Source organism: Parambassis ranga, chromosome 3 (genome assembly GCF_900634625.1).
Source record: "Parambassis ranga chromosome 3, fParRan2.1, whole genome shotgun sequence".
Taxonomy (NCBI): Eukaryota; Metazoa; Chordata; class Actinopteri; family Ambassidae; genus Parambassis; species Parambassis ranga.
In genome coordinates this window covers 1,156,377-1,175,787 of record NC_041024.1, presented here as the reverse complement: position 1 = coordinate 1,175,787, position 19,411 = coordinate 1,156,377, and the positions used below count along the sequence as shown (strand labels likewise).

General features: G+C 49.1%; 2 protein-coding genes across 12 annotated transcripts in view; one reads left to right on the top strand and one right to left on the bottom strand.

Moving 5' to 3' along the window:
- The first annotated feature begins 946 nt into the window (after nt 1-946).
- On the top strand, nt 947-3,960 carry LOC114433582 (katanin p80 WD40 repeat-containing subunit B1-like). The gene is made up of 12 exons (XM_028402223.1): nt 947-1,079; nt 1,603-1,703; nt 1,790-1,831; nt 1,909-1,992; nt 2,180-2,295; nt 2,399-2,470; nt 2,554-2,704; nt 2,779-2,946; nt 3,019-3,095; nt 3,220-3,294; nt 3,383-3,496; nt 3,619-3,960. Exons 1-12 carry the CDS (start codon nt 947-949, stop codon nt 3,758-3,760), a joined length of 1,275 nt encoding a protein of 424 aa, XP_028258024.1. The 3' UTR covers nt 3,761-3,960.
- Nucleotides 3,907-19,411, bottom strand: part of ppfia1 (PTPRF interacting protein alpha 1) — a 30,389-nt gene continuing 14,884 nt past the window's right edge. Inside the window, exons 10-32 of one of the 11 annotated variants that reach the window (XM_028402828.1) lie at nt 17,945-18,028; nt 17,723-17,854; nt 17,556-17,618; nt 17,121-17,200; nt 16,887-17,037; nt 16,667-16,672; nt 16,224-16,447; nt 15,779-16,010; nt 12,060-12,184; nt 11,781-11,953; nt 11,569-11,662; nt 10,124-10,135; nt 8,907-8,988; nt 8,609-8,809; nt 8,327-8,389; nt 7,694-7,720; nt 7,027-7,202; nt 6,846-6,943; nt 6,596-6,771; nt 6,452-6,520; nt 6,196-6,364; nt 5,918-5,982; nt 3,907-5,236 (exon numbers count right to left, since the gene is read on the bottom strand). In XM_028402828.1, the coding sequence (XP_028258629.1) occupies nt 5,927-5,982; nt 6,196-6,364; nt 6,452-6,520; nt 6,596-6,771; nt 6,846-6,943; nt 7,027-7,202; nt 7,694-7,720; nt 8,327-8,389; nt 8,609-8,809; nt 8,907-8,988; nt 10,124-10,135; nt 11,569-11,662; nt 11,781-11,953; nt 12,060-12,184; nt 15,779-16,010; nt 16,224-16,447; nt 16,667-16,672; nt 16,887-17,037; nt 17,121-17,200; nt 17,556-17,618; nt 17,723-17,854; nt 17,945-18,028 (2,493 nt within the window). In that variant the 3' untranslated portion in view covers nt 3,907-5,236; nt 5,918-5,926. The remainder of the gene's footprint in view (nt 5,237-5,917; nt 5,983-6,195; nt 6,365-6,451; nt 6,521-6,595; nt 6,772-6,845; nt 6,944-7,026; nt 7,203-7,693; nt 7,721-8,326; nt 8,390-8,608; nt 8,810-8,906; nt 8,989-10,123; nt 10,136-11,568; nt 11,663-11,780; nt 11,954-12,059; nt 12,185-15,778; nt 16,011-16,223; nt 16,448-16,666; nt 16,673-16,886; nt 17,038-17,120; nt 17,201-17,555; nt 17,619-17,722; nt 17,855-17,944; nt 18,029-19,411) is intronic. The other 10 variants (XM_028402827.1, XM_028402825.1, XM_028402830.1 and 7 more) reach the window with 10 other exon arrangements.

Here is a 19,411-nt window from a genome sequence, read left to right as displayed (position 1 = left end):
CTGTCCCAGTTCCTGCCCAAACAAACTCACCTAACTGTCTTCTGGAGCGTGCCGGGCTCGAGGCGTCTTTAAAGGCTGAACTCCAGTGGCCAAGGCCCTGGAAAGCCTACCCCCACCAGGGAACTGGATCCCCGCCCAGGATTAGCTCCGAAAATAAGAAAGGCAAAATAACAAAAGAGTGTCCGATGGAAGGACTGCTAGCAGACCAGCTGGGCACTCACCTATTCTAAACTGGGAAGACAGTCAATGGGGTTAAAGCTCACACTCACCGTGAGGCTTCCAGCAGGCTACATGGCTACAACAAAGCTACATAGTCACCAAGACCTTGCTGGAACTCTCCCTCAGTCGAGCCCCCAATTGTTACGTTCCCCAGTTAGTCCAGGGGATGAGGGGAAGCAACAATAATGTTACCCAGGCCTGAGGAAGAGACAGCAGTCAGAAACCGTGACTATTAATTAAATTTATTTACTTAAACGAATAACAAAATAGTAAATCAAACACAAAAGCAAAACTAAAAAGATCAGCGCTGAATATCATGCTCTAGTCCCTCCGGACGGAGCAAAGATACATGGTGTGAGCGTCCACAAGTTGGCATCCACATCAGATCCTGTTCACTGTGAAATCAGCACGCACACGTAGGCCGGTCAGACCGCCTGTCCCCACACCTTGGCCACACCCCCCTCACACACAGAGCCCATCAGAAAGGTCGTCGGTGCTGAGAAGCAGCAGGACAACCTCGGGACTGTTTCAGAGTGAAACCAGGACCTGGAGGACGGTTAGAAAACCACAACACTGCGAGCGTATCTGAAGACGCATCAAAGCTGCAAAGGAGTGACACACACAGTAAAAGTAAAGCTGTCAAACATAAATATACAAACCTCATGATGCATATATTAGAATCAGCAAAGTAATCTACATGTTTAAAGTGCAACGTTAAAAAACACTGATGGCAGCGCAGGCGGCGCCCGTTAGTCCAGGTGGGAGGAGCCTCACAACCACCACAGTTCTGTTAATGTCACCGCGTGTTTCTGCTCTGCAGTCCGGGTCAATCCCAGTGTGGGACCTGGAGGCCGGCAAGAGTAAGACATTTAAGGTCCTCTAAGCAAACCAAAACTGTCCGAGCGTCTTCAGTCTTCCAGTCCAAAAACATGAGTCCACTACACCGAGTCCACTACACCCAGTCCACTACACCCGGTCCACTAGACCCGAGTCCACTACACCCAGGCCACTACACCCAGTCCACTAGACCCGAGTCCACTACACCCAGTCCACTACACCCAGTCCACTAGACCGAGTCCACTACACCCAGTCCACTACACCCAGTCCACTAGACCGAGTCCACTACACCCAGTCCACTAGACCGAGTCCACTACACCCAGTCCACTAGACCGAGTCCACTACACCCAGTCCACTGCACCCAGCTGACACACACTAGCAGGCTTTAGTTAGCTTAGCTTTAGCTGGGTAGAAGAGCTGTGGGACGTTCTGGATGTTTGAACCACCGTGCCTGAATGGTGTCGTCTCACAGGACAGACCTGATTGTGTTGAGTTCTTTTTAACATGTGTGGTTCAGTGTGTCTCTGAGCAACGTCCTGTCCTCAGTTCTCAGGACTCTGATGGGACACAAAGCCAGCATCACCAGTCTGGCCTTCCATCCGTCTGGAGACTTGCTGGCCTCCAGCTCCATGGACACGAACATCAAGGTGTGTGTGTGTGTGTGTCTCTCTGTCTGTGTGTGATACCATGTTCTCTCTGGGTTGTCTTGATCATGTGACCTGTCCTCTGTCAGCTGTGGGACATCAGGAGGAAAGAATCTGTCTTCAGGTATAAGGTGAGGTCCCTGTGTGAGGAGCAGGTTATCTCCCTGTAATCCAGAGTCGCTGTGCTAACAGTGTGTTTGTGTGTCAGGGTCACACTCAGGCCGTGAGGAGTCTGGCCTTCAGCCCGGACGGGAAGTGGCTCGCCTCTGCGAGTGACGACTGCACCGTCAAGGTAACAGGACCCAGAGCTGCTGTCTAACTGAAACACACCAAGACCTACACCGTGTGACCAGAGAACACGGATCATGTGACAGGAACTGTTTGGAGTCGACAGGGTTAAGACTTTGACATCCTGCTGCCACAGACGTCTCTTCCTGTCTGATGTCCTCACTGTCCTTCCTGTCTCTTGTCTCTGTCAGCTGTGGGACCTGACTCAGGGGAAGACCATCACAGAGTTCCGATCTCACACTGCAGCCGTCAACACCGTCCAGTTCCACCCCAACGAGTACCTGCTGGCTTCAGGCAGCTCCGACAGGTCAGAGGCTCAGCTGCTCCTTCCTCCTCGTCCTCATCCTCCCCTTTCTCCTCTTCCTCCTCTAGTCACTGACTCTTACTGTGTGTACATGTTCCTCCTGCAGGACCATCAAGCTGTGGGATCTGGAGAAGTTCACAATGATCAGTTCTCTGGAGGGAGACACGACTCCCGTCAGGTGAGTCTCACTGCAGCAGGTTGGACGTCGTTTCCGGTCCTTTGTCCCTTGTCCTCTGACCTGCCCGTCCATGGTGTGTTCAGGAGCACTCTCTTCAGCCTGGACGGCTCGTGTCTGTACAGCGGGGCCACGGACTCTCTGCGGGTGTTCGGCTGGGAGCCTGACCGCTGCTTCGATGCGGTTCCGGTGGGCTGGGGCAGAGTGTCGGACCTGGCTCTGTGCGGCCAGCAGCTGGTGTGTGGCTCCGCCTGTCTGATCCTTTAACGCTTGTGTCTCTAAATTCTAAACTCCAAACGTCCTCCTGTCAGATCGGCGTGTCCCACCAGCTGTCCAGCGTGTCGTCCTACGTGGTCGACCTGGAACGTGTGAAGAAGAGCGGCGGCTCTGTGATCCAGGGAATCCCCCAGGACAGCCAGGACAGCCGCGCTGTGGACCTGAGCGACGAGGAGGCGGGTCAGTTTAGAGAGGACATCAAGGTGAGACACCTCCGAGCCTGAACACGTGGTCGCTTTGTGTCTCTCTGTTTAAATTGTTCTGTGTCTGTGCAGAGAGCTCTGGACAAAGCTGTCTCCATGAACGACCTGTCCTTTGTGGTGGACATCCTCAACATGATAAACCCGGAGCCGTGAGACACACACACACACACAGGACATACACTGACACACACGCAGACACACACACACACACACTGACCCGTGTGTACATGTGAAGTGAGGTGTGCGGTCAGCTGATCAGTGTTTGTGTTTCAGCTCTCTGTGGAGACTGGACCTGTGTATGACCGTCCTTCCTCAGATCGACAAACTGCTGCAGAGTAAATATGAAAGGTGACATCATCAAAACCTTTTAATGACACAATCACGACAACTTCATCAACACAAACCTCCTCACTGCTGTGTGTGTGTGCGCCCTCAGCTACATTCAGACCGGCTGTACGTCTCTGGAGCTCATCATGAAACACTTCTGGCTGCAGATCTCGGACGCTCTGAAGGCGGCGCCGCCTGTGGGTGTGGACATTACACGGGAGCGGTGAGTTTGGCAGTTGGACTTCCTGGTTGTCACACAGGCTGAGCTGTTTGGCGCCCTCTAGCTGATCTGCAGCGTTAACAGGAAGTACTCTCTCTGTGTCTCTGACTTCCTGTTTGTCGCAGAATGTGCCGCAGACTTCAGTGTCACGCCTGCTGCAAGCAGCTGAAGAACCTCAGCAGCATCGTGAAGAAGAAGGACGGTCGTCATGACAGCACCTTCAAGGAGCTGCAGCTGCTCATGGCGCCGCTGGACGAGTGGCCCTGAGGGCTTAGCGGGACGCTGAGCCGCTGCCTGTTTGTGTGCAGATGTAAGACATCAGCTGATGCTGCGGCCAGATGAAGGAGCCCCACACACATCTATGATTAACCAATACCGTTTGGACACTTGAGTCTTTTAATCTGCAGTGAAAATAAGTTTAAGTGTTTTATTGAAAGTAAGCAATAAATAATACTGTGATAAAAATAGTTTATAAGTACTCAGACTGTACATCATTGTTACAGAGGATTCATTGGGAAGAGCAGGAATAAAACAGCAACATGATTTGCATTGTGCATAAACGACTAAATCACAAACAAAATATTTCTACGTTAGGATTTAACTAGACGCAGGCTGAAGAAAGAAAACTCTGCGGCTCCTCCTCATCGCCGCGAACACTGACGGAGGAACCTGTGCTGTGAGCGCAGACACGAGAAGCACGAGCAAGTGACACGATGTGGGCGAGTAATAATAAATAAGAAGGGACGACAGAGAGGGGTTAAGAAACGATAAGGCTTGATATGAAATATTTTTTAAAAAACATAATAAATCGCACCGCCGTGAGGGGGACCGATTGAGGCCTCGGTGAAGTTGGTCCATCGAAGGAGCTTCCACACTCCAGAGGTGAGCAGTTTGCATTAAAGGGATTCGCTGGGGTCAGAGGTCAGGGGGCGGGGACACGTGGATACGTCTCTGCATGCAAGGTCAACCAGAGAGAACCTGGAAGTCTGTTTCGCTTGCATCTGAAAGTAGCCCTCTGTTTTCTTTTTATTTGCTACTGTTATATGGCTTCGTTCTTACATTTCATTTTGGTATTGCAGAAGTGGAAAGAAAAGAGTTTCACATGATACCTGTCGCCACCACCGCCCGGCGAGCCAGCAGGCGTCTTCACCAGCGATGGGTGACTCACAGTGTCGAGCAGTCTGTGAAACAGTCTCCAGCAGTTTGTCTGATATTCACACACCCATTGACCTAAGAGCTGCGTTTACACAAAATCACAGGTCGGCTACAAAAATTACAACAGCTACAAATGCATATGAATTCAGTTATATCACAAAGTCACTTAAGCATAAAGTCAATGATTAGAGTTCAAATCAAAGAGGAAAAAAAAACATACATCTGGTCAATAGCATGAGGATTATAAAAAAGATGAGATAAAATGTCTGTTGGTAGAAATATACAAACTCCAGACACATTCAGTTACATCTGAGAGCTTTACCGTGGGCACAGTGAAGAAACGCTCTTTGAAAAGTGGCTTGATTAAGAGGCAAAGGGGGCTACAGAGTCATCCTACAGATCAACAACACGTCCCATTGGTTTACATAAATATAACACGCAGATAAATCTAGAAAGATCCTCGAGGGATACTGAGCCTGCTGAGTAAAGTCTGTTAGTGTCCGTTCAGTTCATCATCCGGGTCTTGAATGCAGGGAACTCCCCTTCATCCTCGGACCAGCGGTTACCTATAGAAATAATGAGGATAAACTGAGAAGGGAGAAGAGATCCACAGACAAGAGGAGCAGCAGGACAGAAGCCAGGGAGGAGGAGAGGAGGAGAGGAGGAGGAGGAGAGGAGAGGAGAGGAGAGGAGAGGAGAGGGGGAGGAGAGGAGAGGAGGCAGAGGAGGCAGAGGAGGAGGAGAGGAGCAGGAGGAGAGAGGAGGAGAGGAGGAGAGGAGAGGAGAGGAGGAGAGGAGGAGGAGAGGGGGAGGAGAGGAGGAGGAGGAGAGAGGAGGAGAGGAGCAGGAGGAGAGAGGAGGAGAGGAGGAGAGGAGAGGAGAGGAGGAGAGGAGGAGGGAGGAGAGGAGGAGGAGGAGAGAGGAGGAGAGGAGGAGGAGGAGGAGAGGAGAGGAGGAGGAGAGGAGGAGGAGGAGGAGAGGAGAGGAGAGGAGAGGAGAGGAGGAAGAGGAGAGGAGGAGGAGGAGGAGAGGGGGAGGAGGAGGAGAGGAGAGGAGAGGAGGGGGAGGAGGAGAGGAGGAGGAGGAGAGGAGGAGAGGAGGAGGAGGAGGAGAGGAGGAGAGGAGGAGGAGGAGGCGTAAAACGTGCGTTAGAGCTGAATAGAGAAAGAGGAGCAGGTCTGCAGTGAGCATACAGCCTTTTGGCTTTAACACAGCTGGTGTGTGTGTGTGTGTGTGTGTGTGTGTGTGTGTGTGTGTGTGTGTTCTTACCGGTGTGTGTTAACATGAGTAGGTCCTGACTGTGGCAGTGTCCAGCCTCTGTATAGACTGACTTCCTGTATTTCCATGTAGGCAGAGATCACATGCAGAGACATGCTGTTAGTCACGGCATCATAACCAAGCAGCAAAGCAGAGAAGTATTAAAGAGCAGGTGAACTGCAGTGAGAGGCAGCAGAGACAGAGCTCAGTCACACACACACACAGAGACACACAGAGACACACAGAGACACACACAGACACACACAGACACACACAGACACCCTGCTCACCGTCCATTGGGCTCCTCTTTGGCTGCGTGGAGGGCGACACCGCGCTGCTGCTGGTCACTCTGAAGTTAGCGGGCAGCGTGTCGGACACACCCAGCGACACCCCCCGCATGTCTTTGGGTCTGAACTTCTTCCTCCACGAAGGAGCGCGGCGGAAGTTCTTATCATCGTCCTGGAAGAGAAGCAGGAGGCGGAGACAGAGCGTCAATATGGCACTTCTTTCCTCACACATTGTGTGGACACAGTGTGCGTGTGTCACCTCGTCCACCCTCCGGTCTGCGCTGAGGGCCAGCAGGCTGCTGTATTCACGCTCCAGAGCGGCTCGGGCCTGGAAACAGAGAGGATGAGATCAGGAGGCGCTCACGCTGCAGATGACGGGGCTGGACATCTTGCGTGTGTGTACCTGTGTGTTCTGGGTGGGGATCTGCAGCAGCAGGGCCAGGGAGTTGTGATCGAAGGTGTCGTCGAGGGCGAGCAGCGCTCCGTGAACTCCGCTCTCATAAAGGTTGGCGCTGTACTCTTTGAGGCCGATGGACTGAACCCAGCTGATGAGGCGCTCGTTGCTCCAAATCAGCACATCTGAAAGGACGCAGCGGTCAGAGGACGCCCAGCTCCATGCCTTCAGTCTCTGAGCGATTCAGTCATTTGGTTACCTTTGTTATCGAGCTGGGACTCCTCCCTCCTCCTCTCCAGCTCATTCTTGTCGTAGTTGAGCCTCCTCAGACACATCACGCCACACTGGAAACTGTTCCTGTAAACAGCCGTTTAACCGTCACATAACAGCGCGAACAATCAGAGGAGGCTTGATGGATGTGCCCTGACATCGTGTCTTACCTGTGGAAGCTGTCCACCATTTTGAGCTGTCCCCTGAGGTCCTTCTTGGTGAGGTGGTCCAGCATGCGGGCGTCCACCAGGGACTCCATGAAGTAGGAGCGGTACTGCGGCAGGCCCAGGCCGGGCAGCCACTCGTTACCGATCCACTCGTGGTTCATGTCGCCGTACGCCAGAGTCTGCGGTCAGAGGAGAGAAACGTACCCTCAGGCTGTGACAGGGTGTGTGCTGGAAACATGGAAGGGGTTAATATCTGCAAAAACAATTCATACTCAATGTTTCCACTCGCTCAGAAAATGAAAACTCATTGTAACATGAGCCTGTTTGACGCTAAATCAGCACCGGGTCCATCATAAAACCCGACCTCTGCACCTCAGGCGACAGCGGCCTGAGCGGAGGTGTGAGCAGAGTGCCACCTGTTTTCCATTTAATTCATTGAAAGTATTTTTTTTCTATTTTGAAATTAATTCATTGCAACTAACAATAAAACCTTTTGGTGCTGCGTTTGATTCCTGCAGGTTTGGATCATTTTCTAGGTCCTATTAACCCTCTGAGCCACTCTTGTGAGTGCACAGTCTTCTGAAGTAAAGAATCCAGAACAGCTACTTTAAGCGCTGAGCAGAGGTGGTATATATTATTGGGGGTGTAGGGGGGGCGGGGGTGTGCAAACCTGGGCCCAGCTGCCCTCGTCATCCTCCTGGTGTTAGCATGGTTAGAGTGAGCATGGTGAGAAGAACAGAAAGGCGAGGTGTTAGTGTGGCAGCAGTGCTGGTTAGAGCAGCAGTGGTAAACATGACTAAATATAAAGTGAGGAAATGAACGAGCCAGAAAAACTAACGATCGGGAAACAAACAGGAGCGGGCAGCACCGATAAAACACACTCGGAGATTAGCTATATTGTCCAATGGTGTAATTTAGCCGGAGACACTAAACAGACAATCAGCGATGAAAGGTGTATTTTATCAGATCGCCCACTCCAATAAATAAATAAATAAATACAGCAGGAGGTGGCAGTGAGGGAGTCAACAAGGTCTCTGTAAACATCACACACTCAACACACCAAACACAAGCTAACGCTACGGACAGGAACAGCAGGACAAAGGGAACTCACCGACACCGAGGAACAGAGAAGAAGTCACCAACTAACAACTAACAAATGAAGGAGGCCTTGTTTCAAGTTGCCCAGAGAATGTCACCGATCAATAAACAAAACTGGTTCGATCAAAGACGAAGGGGGGGGGGTCCGGCTGCGACTTGAAACGAGACCTGACTACCAAGCTGGAGCCGATCCAGGAAGACTAACCGTAGGAGGCGTGGCTGCCAAACTCTCCATCTCTTCATGTGTGACCCAAACGTTTCCTGTGGTCTGATCATTTCACACCCCCCAAACACAAGTGATGAAGGGACAGGAAGAGAGCAGGACGGAGAAAAAGGTCATGAAGCATTTCATTCACTGTTAGTCTGACTTCATCATTAGTGCTCCAGCAGTTTGAAATGTTAAATGTCATGCTGCAAACAGACGTTTGTCATAAGGACCATATTTTCTGGTGTGAGATGCACAGCTGCAGCTGAGGTGGACCGGTACCGTTCTGGAGGTGGGTGGGGCAGAGGGGCTGGTCAGAGACACGATCTCCTGGATGGCCAGGCGGAGTTTCAGGCGATGTAACGGGTTGCTGATTCCGATCTCCCGCTGGATCTCCGTGTCCGAGAGCGCCGACATGATGGCTCCGCTCTTCACGTTCGCACGACATGCAGCCACGTACCAGGCTGGCATGCCCACCCACAGCTGGCCAGAAGGGGGCAGACGAGGACACCGGTTAATCTGGATAAATGCCACAAACATGTCACTGGTTTTCAGATGAGCGTGTGTGTCGGCGTTGTACCTCCAGCCAAACCACAACGGTTGGTCCGTCCCACTGGGCGAACGGCAGGCCCTGCCGGCGAGCCTCTTCCAGTAATTCATGCCTGAGACACAAAACACACATCAGTCAGCTCATAAACAAACAAACACCTAACACCGAGCCCAGTATGCACAGAATAACATCCACCCACCAAACACAGAAAGCCCCAAGACGTCAGCTGACATGCACACTCAGAACAGACAGCAGGAGTCTGAGAGAAAACAGAAACCCAGGAAGACTCGAACCCATCCAGAAGAGCTCCGACAGAAGGTCATTTAAACATATTAACCCCCTGAACCCCTTTAAAGAACATGACAGCATTCATCTCAGCCTGACTCATACAGGCTCTGCATTCCCACAGTCACGTGTGACCAGCAGGCAAATATTCAGTCAATGTCTGGCTGATCTGCAGCTTTCGACAGTTAAACGGTTAAATCTCGTCCTTTTTGTGCTCCTCAGCTCTTTTTCAGACCGGGTCTGACCCGATCGTCTGTCTGTTGGAGGACTGGCTGCAGGTCTGAGCAGCTTTATTAGTGTGCAGGTTTTCTCCCAGAACCAGTGCTTTGAGAGTCCACTCAGAAAATGACACATTGATGTATATCTGCAGGGACATGACATGCACAGACAGAGGTATGTGGGACAGAAGGACTCCCAGACGCCCGTCTAAACACTGGACATTTACTTCATGCACATTCTCAGTTTCTAATGAAGCAACAGCACCGTCAGTACAGTCAGTGCAACCGATGTATCTGGCCACTAGATGGGGCTGTGTGTCACATAGCACCACCAAGCCAACCATCTGTGGCGGATGTTTGAAATGCATGTTATAAACTAAACACCTAGCATCAATGAAATGATTGTCTGTATTATATGAGCTCTACCAAACGTATGGACGCAGACAGAAAGCCAGCTGTTCAGATGAATTCTCCCATTAACAATGGTTCCTATAGTGCAGAACGTCATGCTCCAGAAGGAAAGCTCTGAGAGGAAAATGTTTCACTCACTAAAAAAACGAGCACACACACATTCCTGTTAGTTAAGCTCCTCTGTGGAAGGCAGGGCAGAGAGCAGCATGGAAAAGCCATCAGACATTTGGAGGGAGAGCTGTTCAGGGTGCTCAGAGTTACTGGTGAGGTCAAGGTGAAGCCAGAATGTGGGAAGAAGGTCAGGCAAGGCAGAAACAACATGAACCAACTTACCCGGTCTTTGGACTACACATGGAATGAAAAGGGGGATGGTGTATAGAAAAACAAGAGGGGGGTTGGCAAAAAAAATAAAGAGACAGAATGAATTCAAGAAGCTGGAAGCAAAATAACATTTATGGTGTCTGCAAAACTGAGGATGGAGCGGGGGAAACTAAAGTTATTGTGGGAGATGACTGCAATGGAAATGACTGGGTGTGGCATGGAAGGAAGATGAGCTGATAGTGAGCATGGGCCAGGTGGTGGCGGTGGGGGGGGGCAGCACGTGGACCAGGCCTGGACTGGACTGCAGCAGAAGCACCATCGCTCACAGTAACGTCATGGATTTTACAGAAGTACACCGTCCTCCAGTAACACGTATCAATAAGTGGCATTAGGGCTGTGCGATTTGACGATAAATGATCGTGAAGGATTTGAACGTATCGTCGATCTGCCAGAACGGACAGATCGTTTTATCGTCCATAGAGCACGTTCTATTAATTGCAGTTCTATGTTCGCGCAGACGCATGAGTTTTTTTTCCCACTCGGCCAACTCTCAGTGCGCTTAATGTGAACCTGACCAACCAATGACAGCCTCCCTGTTAGGAAGCTACAGCTGAAAACGAAAAGAGAACGGAGGAACTGGTCCCTAAAACCAACTCCACCTTTATGTTCGGTGCCGTTTCTGCCGGCAGCAGCGGCGCGTCTTCTAAGCCTGTGTGTGTGTGTGTGTGTCTGTGTGCGCCGCGTGTCGCAGTGGAAGGGCCGCGTGTATATGAATGTATTATCATGCTACGAGCACGTACGCGCCCACCTCTCTGAACATTACCAGCTCGTTATATCCAGGTTCACTGCTGTTGTGCAGTCAGCTGTGTGTGTGTGTGTGTGTCATCAAAACAATAACGCAGGCATTTGATGAAGAGGCTCCATGAGGACTCTGGTAAACGGTGGACAGAGCTGACAGCAGCAGCTCCGTTTGTCCTTAGACATGATTCCCATGAAAGTTTGATCATTTGTTCTAAATCACGTTGAACTTTAAGAGTTACTTAAGTCTCAATACTGTATTTATTGTTTAACCTTAGGAGGCACACTTCAGTCTGTTTAATGACTGTTGAATAAAACTTTACAGAACTACATTAGTCTTCTTTTAACCTATTTGAAATAAAACTTTAGTTTGTTCTGTAATTGTTATTTTCATGTTTATTGAAAACTAACACTGAGTGCACGTTATCAGAGTTGTTGTTTGCCTTTCAGATCTACTGACAGTTTTTGAGAGGTGACAGTAGGCTGCCTGACGTCATTTACACAGAAACATGCAAATTAGTGTCAATGTAAAAACAAATCGTGATAAAATAGTGATCGTGATTTCATCATTAAAGAATCGTGATATAAAATGTTTGCCATATCGCCCACCATGTGGCATCTGTGTATATGTGAGAGGAGGCAGGCAGGAAGACACCTACTTCTTCTGCAGCTTCCTGTTCTTCTCTGCAGGACCCCCGAGGGTGCCCATGCCTAACCCGTCCTTCGGAGAGCCCTCTGCCTCAGGAGTGCCCGCTGCAAACACAAACACCGTTTTCAGTGCTGCAGGTTCGGAGACACAGTGATGCTGGTAGCATGGAAGTGTTTACATAAGCACGTCCTGCAGTGGAATAGAAACAGGTCCATGTCTGACCTTGGCTGGGTGAGTCCTTGCCGGGAATGCTGGGTCGGCCCTTCTCCTTCTTCCCAAAGAGGCGTCCGATGGAAGACTTGATGCTCTTCTTCTTGGCCGCTTTGTTCAGAGAGTCTTGGCTGCTGTTGCTGCTGCTGGGGTTACTGCCTTGGCCGTCCAGCAGGCCTGTCAGGCTACGGCACCAATCGGCAATTTGATTTACAGAGGGAGAGGGACAAAGTCAGGTAAGGAGTTTGTTATTAAAACGTCTGCATGGTGACAAGCACAAAGCGGTCCTACCCTCGAATGTCTCTGATGTCTTCATGACTAGCGGCGTGCCCGGCCTCTCTGTTCAGGCGCATAGAGCGTGGAGTCGTGGGCGGTGACGTCTCACATCGGATAGTGGCCTTGTCATCCTGAGCAGACTGCCAGACGGCAAAAAAGCCATGTTAATGAAGTCTGTAGACCTTTAGGCAAAAACACAACTAAACGTCTTAAGCTGGATCCATACTCCGCGAGACAAAGACATTTTTCCCCCCTGCAGACGTTACGCCCACAAAATGACGTCATTTTTTGTCTCTGACCGCCCGCTGATCCGCACTCCTGTGCACAGGGTCCGGGCCGAACTTTGTCTTTCAAGGCTGTGCGGCAACCATGCTGTGATTGGTCGGAATTTATTGTGGGCGTGATGAAGGTGGAGAAGCGCAAGAGCCTCTCCAGGTATATAGGTAGGTGTATAAACAGCACTGATCAACAGATTTAGATAAGACCATACTGGTTTTGCATGATGAGCAATAAAAGAAAGAAAGAAAGGCAAGTCAGGGTGATTTGTCACCAATAAATCCAGACAGCCCTTCACACATACCAGATGGTGACTGTTATTACCATTCTATATACTCCTACATACCCGGGCATAATAGGCTCGTTAACAATGTCTGTATATCTTCGCTATTGTTACTTTTAATGTCGCATTTTCACAACTCATCGCCGGACATCTCACGCTGTTGCAGGCACCCTCTCTGTATAATGCCCTCTTGCCATGGCACAAGTCCTTTTGGTGTGTTAAAAAACTCAGTACAGTCTTTCCTTATAGTTTAGTGGGCGGGCCGTATGAGGAGTTCTGCACACACGCGTCTCGCGGAGTATGGTACCTCAGTGCGGAAAAGACCTTTTTTTTGCATCTCTTACCACCCGTGGAGTGCGTTCTCCGCTCTTTGTCTCGCGGAGTATGGAACAGCCTTTACAATCATTAAGATTAAGATCCATGTTACAATATGTGACATAAGATAAGCTCATGGCCGGAGGCTGGAGTCACACAGCTCCTGTTACACACGTGTGTCTTTGAGGGACTTGTCCACACACACACGGTCCTGCTGCACCATGTCTTCATGGACCTCCCTGGGCGACACCTTCAGACCAAGTCAGCAGACGACTGGGCAGATATTACCAAATTCAAACTTTCTGCATAATCAAAGGGTTGAACAAGGGTGTGTAAGGAGAGCTGATGACTCCGGTCCGGTTTATCTGAGGCCGCTGACTTTTCACTCAACTCTCATACATGTGTTCCACACAGGACACAAAACCTCCTGAACACAGAATACAGAAGGATGAAACCTACTGTTTCAGAGCAGCTCACTACTATTTGGTCTTTTCAAGTATGTTCAGGGCTTTGCTGTAACAAAGACTCTCACATCATCACAGCCCCACAAAGGCTGAACTTTTAGATGGAATATTTTTCAGACAAAAACAGCAAACAGCTGAACTTCACAGATTAGTAGAAGACAGGATATGTTAGAGCACACACAGTAAAGCAGGTCGCTAGTTTACCTTCCTGCGGTGCTTGCGCAGGTCACTAGGCTGAAGCATTGCAAAAAAGGAGAGAGGAGAGAAGCAGTTAGTGAGACACACAATAGACCAGCGGTGAAAACAAGCAGTGCACAAACACACAGCAGCAGGAAATCAGAGCATACACACATCTGTACAGACAAGAAAAACGTGCTTTTAATTACAAACAAAGACCACACCCAACGAGGAGACACTGCACAGCAACCACACCGGAGGCTGGATCAGGAGGAGGTAGGATGGGTGCAGCCAAGCTCACAGAAACAATGGAATCCAAGCATCATTGATCTGAATCAATCCAACACCTAAGAACCTACAAGCCTAGCTTTCACCAGGAATGCTATGCCACCTGCATTTATGAACCACAGCTGCGCACATTTTCCACTGTGCACCAAAAAAAAAAGTTTTTTCCCCCTCTGCATTCCTCACAGACCTGGCATTAGCAGAGCAAATAAACCATCAGCATGCCACATTTTGACAGGAGTTTCTGCTGCCCTCAGGAGGAAAATACCTAATCACTCATTTCCTTTGCTCAACTGACACAGTGAGGCCGGCGCAAGGAAGAGATTAGTGAGCTATAAAAGGGAAACAGGAAGAGGAAATTGAGGGGTGAGCAGAAAATTAATTTAATCGCCAAAAATGCAGCGTTTCTTGTCTTCTTATTCAAGAATCGGGACAATCTGATTAGCTCCACTGACATTTGAACACGATCTGATGAGACCAAGAGCCAGAAATGTGTAGGAGCAGACATGTCGGCAGATTTCCTGTCAAAACAGCAGCAGCATTCCACCCAGTTCTGATGTTTTAAAGCGAACATCTCTGTCATCAGGCCCATTTGTAATATTTACATTTTTTAATCCAGGACTCCAGAAGACATGACAAAAAGAAAAACAACCAAACAAATACCAGGTGCTGCTGGAACCTGCACAAATCCCAAGATTACATATTCCTGAACGGGCTGACTAATGAGTAAGACAATCCCCGAGAACCAGAACCCCAACTCAACAAGCTGAACCCAACCAAAGCACATCTACAGCCTGAGGGAGATAAGAAGTCAGGATTCTTGGTTAGCAATACTTATAAAGCATTGTGCTGGTAAACCACATTAAGTCCCAGTAGCCTGTGGCTGAAAACAATCAGTGATTCACAGAAAGGCGGGCATGGTGTGGAGGTGCGAGTGCCTGAGGAACACCAGTGGGCAGGAGGGGTGTGTGCTCTCCCTTTCATTAACAAAACACCGTTGTTGCTCTGCTAGCTTTAGCCATGAAGGGGTTCTGCTCACCAGCCGAGCTCTCACTTTTGAATCCTGCTTTAGACTTTCAGGTTTCTAAAAATGATGCTCTTACTTTAGCTTCAGTTCTTAGAATTACTGCTCTTTGACAGAGAGCTTAAAATAATCAGACATCTAAAGGTATTTGTAAGAGCAATAGAGGCCTTACAGCACAGGGAAAAGTTCTATTGTATATCAACACTCTGGGTGCTTTACAGAAACCCCGAGCGCTAAGCGAGGAATTAAAGCAAGCAGGAAAAACTGCAGCAGGACCCGGTTTATAAGACAAGGTCCATCTGCAAAAATGTCTTTTAGAGTTTCTGTTTTTGTCAGAGGACTGCAGCAAAGAACTATAATGGATCAAACTGGGCACAAGGGCAACGCAGGAAAAGCCCCATATAAACCATTTGACTGCTGACTGAACAAGAACAGTCTTTAAGCCAAATAATCCACCACTTGTTCTTCCTAAAACAATAAAACCAGATATAAACTTGTTACAACTTTTTTTCTGCACAACAAATACATCACCACAAATGTTCTCAGAGCAGAGTTAAAGGGGAAAAAACTTGACGAAGAAGAACCGAGAGGAAGTGGCAGACTGCACCCATCAGGGAGGGAAGGATGCAGGGAGGTCAGCAGGTACCTGAAGGTATGGTGCATAGCTATAGGCATGAGGATGGGGGCTGAAGCCAGTTGCACCATATGGCAGGTATGTTACAGTCTGCTGGGAGAGGGAGCTCTGGATGATGTAGGGGTCATAGCAATACTGCTACAAGCAGGGGGCAGTTACATACACACATGATTACAAATGGTTGTACATACAAACATTAGAACACCATCACACGGATGAGAGCAGGGTTTACCACAATACAACATTACAGCAATCAATAAGAAAGGGTATCATTACCAAGGTCATGACACCCATGCGGTCCAGTTCTCTGTTGGGGCTGCGGGGGATGCGTCTGGGGGTGGAGTGACCCGAGTCAGGCGGAGAGCCACCCAGAGAGGAGCCTGCACACAGCGACGGAGGGATGGAGCTCATGGAGCGGAAACGTCCTCCCAGACTGTCACCGCTGCCAACGCGGCACTCAATCTCCTCTGCCCGGATAGCTGTGCTCTCCTTCTCCTCCTGGATCATTCTGCAAGGTTGGAGGAATGACATACATCCTTAGAAGAGACAACTTATCAGTCCCAAAAATGGGGTTTAATCCAGGTGGCTGGGCTTAGTCTTAATAAAAGATTGAATTCAAACTCCTCCAGGGTGTAGCAAGCTTTGTGGGAGGCCCCGAGGTCAACCCAGAACGGCTGGGATAAAGAACAAAACTGAGATTACATGCGTGTTGGTGTGGTACCTGATTTCATTGTTGATGGCATCCAGCTGCTCCTGCAGCATTAAGGCGAGGGTCTGTGCGTCAGCCTGGCCTGCAGGAGACAGCAGGTCCACAGAGCTAAAAATCGTCTCTCGATCCTCCTCCAAGTCTGAGGCATCCATGTCGCTCTCGAAGGCCTGGGCTACGTTAGCCAGCACATTAGCCTGCTGCATGCGCTCCCACTCCTGCTCATTCAAAGTCTGGACCTGGTTTTATGCACAGAGGTAAAACAGGGAGCGGGGAGAGGATGGAGGGAAAGATAAAGACAGCAGGAACAGCAGATATTGAAAGCAAGAAAGGGATCATGTGAAGGGGAAATAATAAAAATGGACAAAGGAGAAGTGAGAGATGGAACGGTTAGTTGAACACTTGGATATTTGACGCAGATGCTAAGTAACACTGTTATCTCCAGACCACGGACTTACATGTCGCTGATGTCCATAATGGAAGCAAACAGAAAAAGTGGAGAAGAAGAAAATCATCAGAGACAACATCAAACATTAGAATGAAGCAAGTAGAGGAAGGAAAAGTCACTTAGAGGGAGGACAGCATACAAACCAAAACAGGGAGGCTTTGAATCGAAAGCCGGTTCGTCTGATCCGCCAATCAAAGCGATAAACTACGCTCAGGGTTTATTCAGCTCACCTTGGATGGTTCATCCCGAAGCGCTGCCACTCGTCCTTTCTGAGGTCGCCTCAGTACGAGAGAACCGTCGTAATGGTCAGAGTTACCGTCCATCACTGAGGAGGCCGACACTGGATACCTGAAGTCTGGGGTGCTACCCAGCTGAGACCGCCTGGGAGGAAATACGCACATCAAATCAGAAGAAAGAAATCTGAGAGCAGAAGCTGAAATGCTGAACAAGCTCAACCAGCGTACCCGTGTAGTAAGGAGTTGCTCCTGCTCCTGCCCTGCTCGTTTTCTGCCCTCATCGTCTCAATTTGGATCAGGAGCTGCTCCTACAGGAGAGGACACAGACATCCTTGTTATCTAGTTTAGAAACAAACTCTGTACCATTTAAATTAGTGAAGAACACATTAACACATTGTACGAATCCCAATTTCCTCAGCTACAAAAAGGGAAATGTCAGCTTCACACTTTGGACTGAACCCCCAAACCCACCAAAATGAAAGTAATGTGTGTAGACAGGAAAGGTTTTTAGCCAGCGTCTCTGCTGGTGTAGGACACCTCAGTCATGTTTGGGTTTTCTCTACTACAGCTGTCTTCAAACAGGTGCAGCACTTGTATAGAAAATAAGCACACAGCGAACATTGTGACCGTACCCACGGTTCGGAAGGTTCAATAATTCCTTACCTTCTCATGGTGAGACTCCTCAATCAACTTTTTCGTGTGCTCCAGTTCTCTTATCAGGCCATTCTGAAGACAGAGAGTGGGTAAATCAACACTGACTGAGCTACTTGGCTGCTTCTTTCTTCATCCTACAGACTTCAGAATTTGGTGCAAGAAAGCTAGTTAGTCACCTTATCCTCCAGAGCAGACATCCTCTCCTTGAGGTGAAGCTGGAGCCTCTCGTTGGACTCGGACAGCAGTTTATCCACAGTCTCAGACAGGCGCTTGTTGTGCTCCTCGTTCATTTTCTCTCGTTGTCGTGCCTACAGAAACGTAAGTGGTGTATATGTAAAGATGGCGAGGGGGGCTGGCAGGTCAGTGTTCGTTTACAGAAGATCTTCAGTCTCTCTCACCCTGAGCAGTTCCTGGTTCTTCTCCTCCAGCTGGGCTTCCAGCTGCCTCAATCTTTCCTCCACGTTGCCGTGTCGTTCTTCTGCCTGAAACATAGGGACAATGATTAAAAAGTAAGACATTCAAGTCTCTCGGGGCTGACAGCGTCTCTAGAGCTATGATCTTCCACAGAGATCTTCATCATCCAGCCTGAAGAAGGATCTGGCAAAAAAAAAAAGCCCCGATTGAACCCAGCCCTGTTTGAGGTAAAAGGGATGTAAGTCCTTCAAAAGGTTGGAGCCATCCTAAAAACCAAAATCACAAACATACACCATCGGTTACAAGACAACAGCAGCACAACACACAAACACATGAAGACAGCAGCTAACGCATTCCACAAAGCAGCTCTTCCCCCACCGACTACAGACTACACACGTGTGCAGAGGCTTAATCCAACGTTTACTGTGTAAACTTTATAGCTAACAGCATATATAACTGTATTGTCTGTTTTTTTGTCTGTCAAGGCCAGGCTGGCACATTTTTTAGCTTGTAGCTGCTCTGAAGGGCAGGGTCTCCACAGGTCTTTGAGTTGGCACTTCCTGTTTGTGTTAGACACTAGAAAGCAAGGCTTCTCTGTGCTTGTGAAAAGAGGAGGGGTTACAGCCTGATGTATCAACACAGCTCACCAGCACATGAAGCACACACACACACACAGAGCCAGATCACAGCCAGCTCTCAGGTTAGCTTCCACTGCCCGACACTGCACTGAACCAGGACCTTTCTCTCTGGTTTGAAATGTTCTAGAAGCTATAGTGTGAATTTAAACCTCATCACTCCTGTTAATGTAAACACAGCCTGTCATTTCGACCGGCCTGGTTAAGTTCAGTGTCTGGGCAAAACTGAGTTTCCCAGTAAACAGTAGGATGGGTTTATCGGTGTGCATAAAGCTGGTCTACCTTCTTCAGAGCCTTAGAGCCTTTAGAGCCACACAGAGCACACTAGGGGTTTGACATGGAGGTGGTGGGAGCAGCATGAAGACCACACAAAAACAGCATGACGGAGAGAGAGGAGAGAACAAGGCACACGTTTAACTTGAATAACAGCAAAATTACACACTGTAGATGCTACAAGCATCTCCAAGAAGGACAATATGTTCATGTCTCGAGTGTGTCTAACGCACCAACCAGAGGGAAGGAGCCACTAATGTGTGCAGGCTCAGATTGGAGACCAAATGATTTATCAATACACACATTCAAATCCAGTTTTTATACATATATTGTATAGTATCAGGATTAAAGATCGACTTGTTATTAATGACTGTGGTGGTGAGAACAGTTCTGGTTCATGGTATTCCAAAGCTTTCCTGCAAAATAAGCAAGTCCTGTCTCTGCCTGGTACCAGACAGCTCTGCACCCCACCCCTTACAGCCTGGCAGTGCAAGACTTAGCCTCTTCCTCCTACAGAATTCATCCACAGGGACCTCTGCTCAT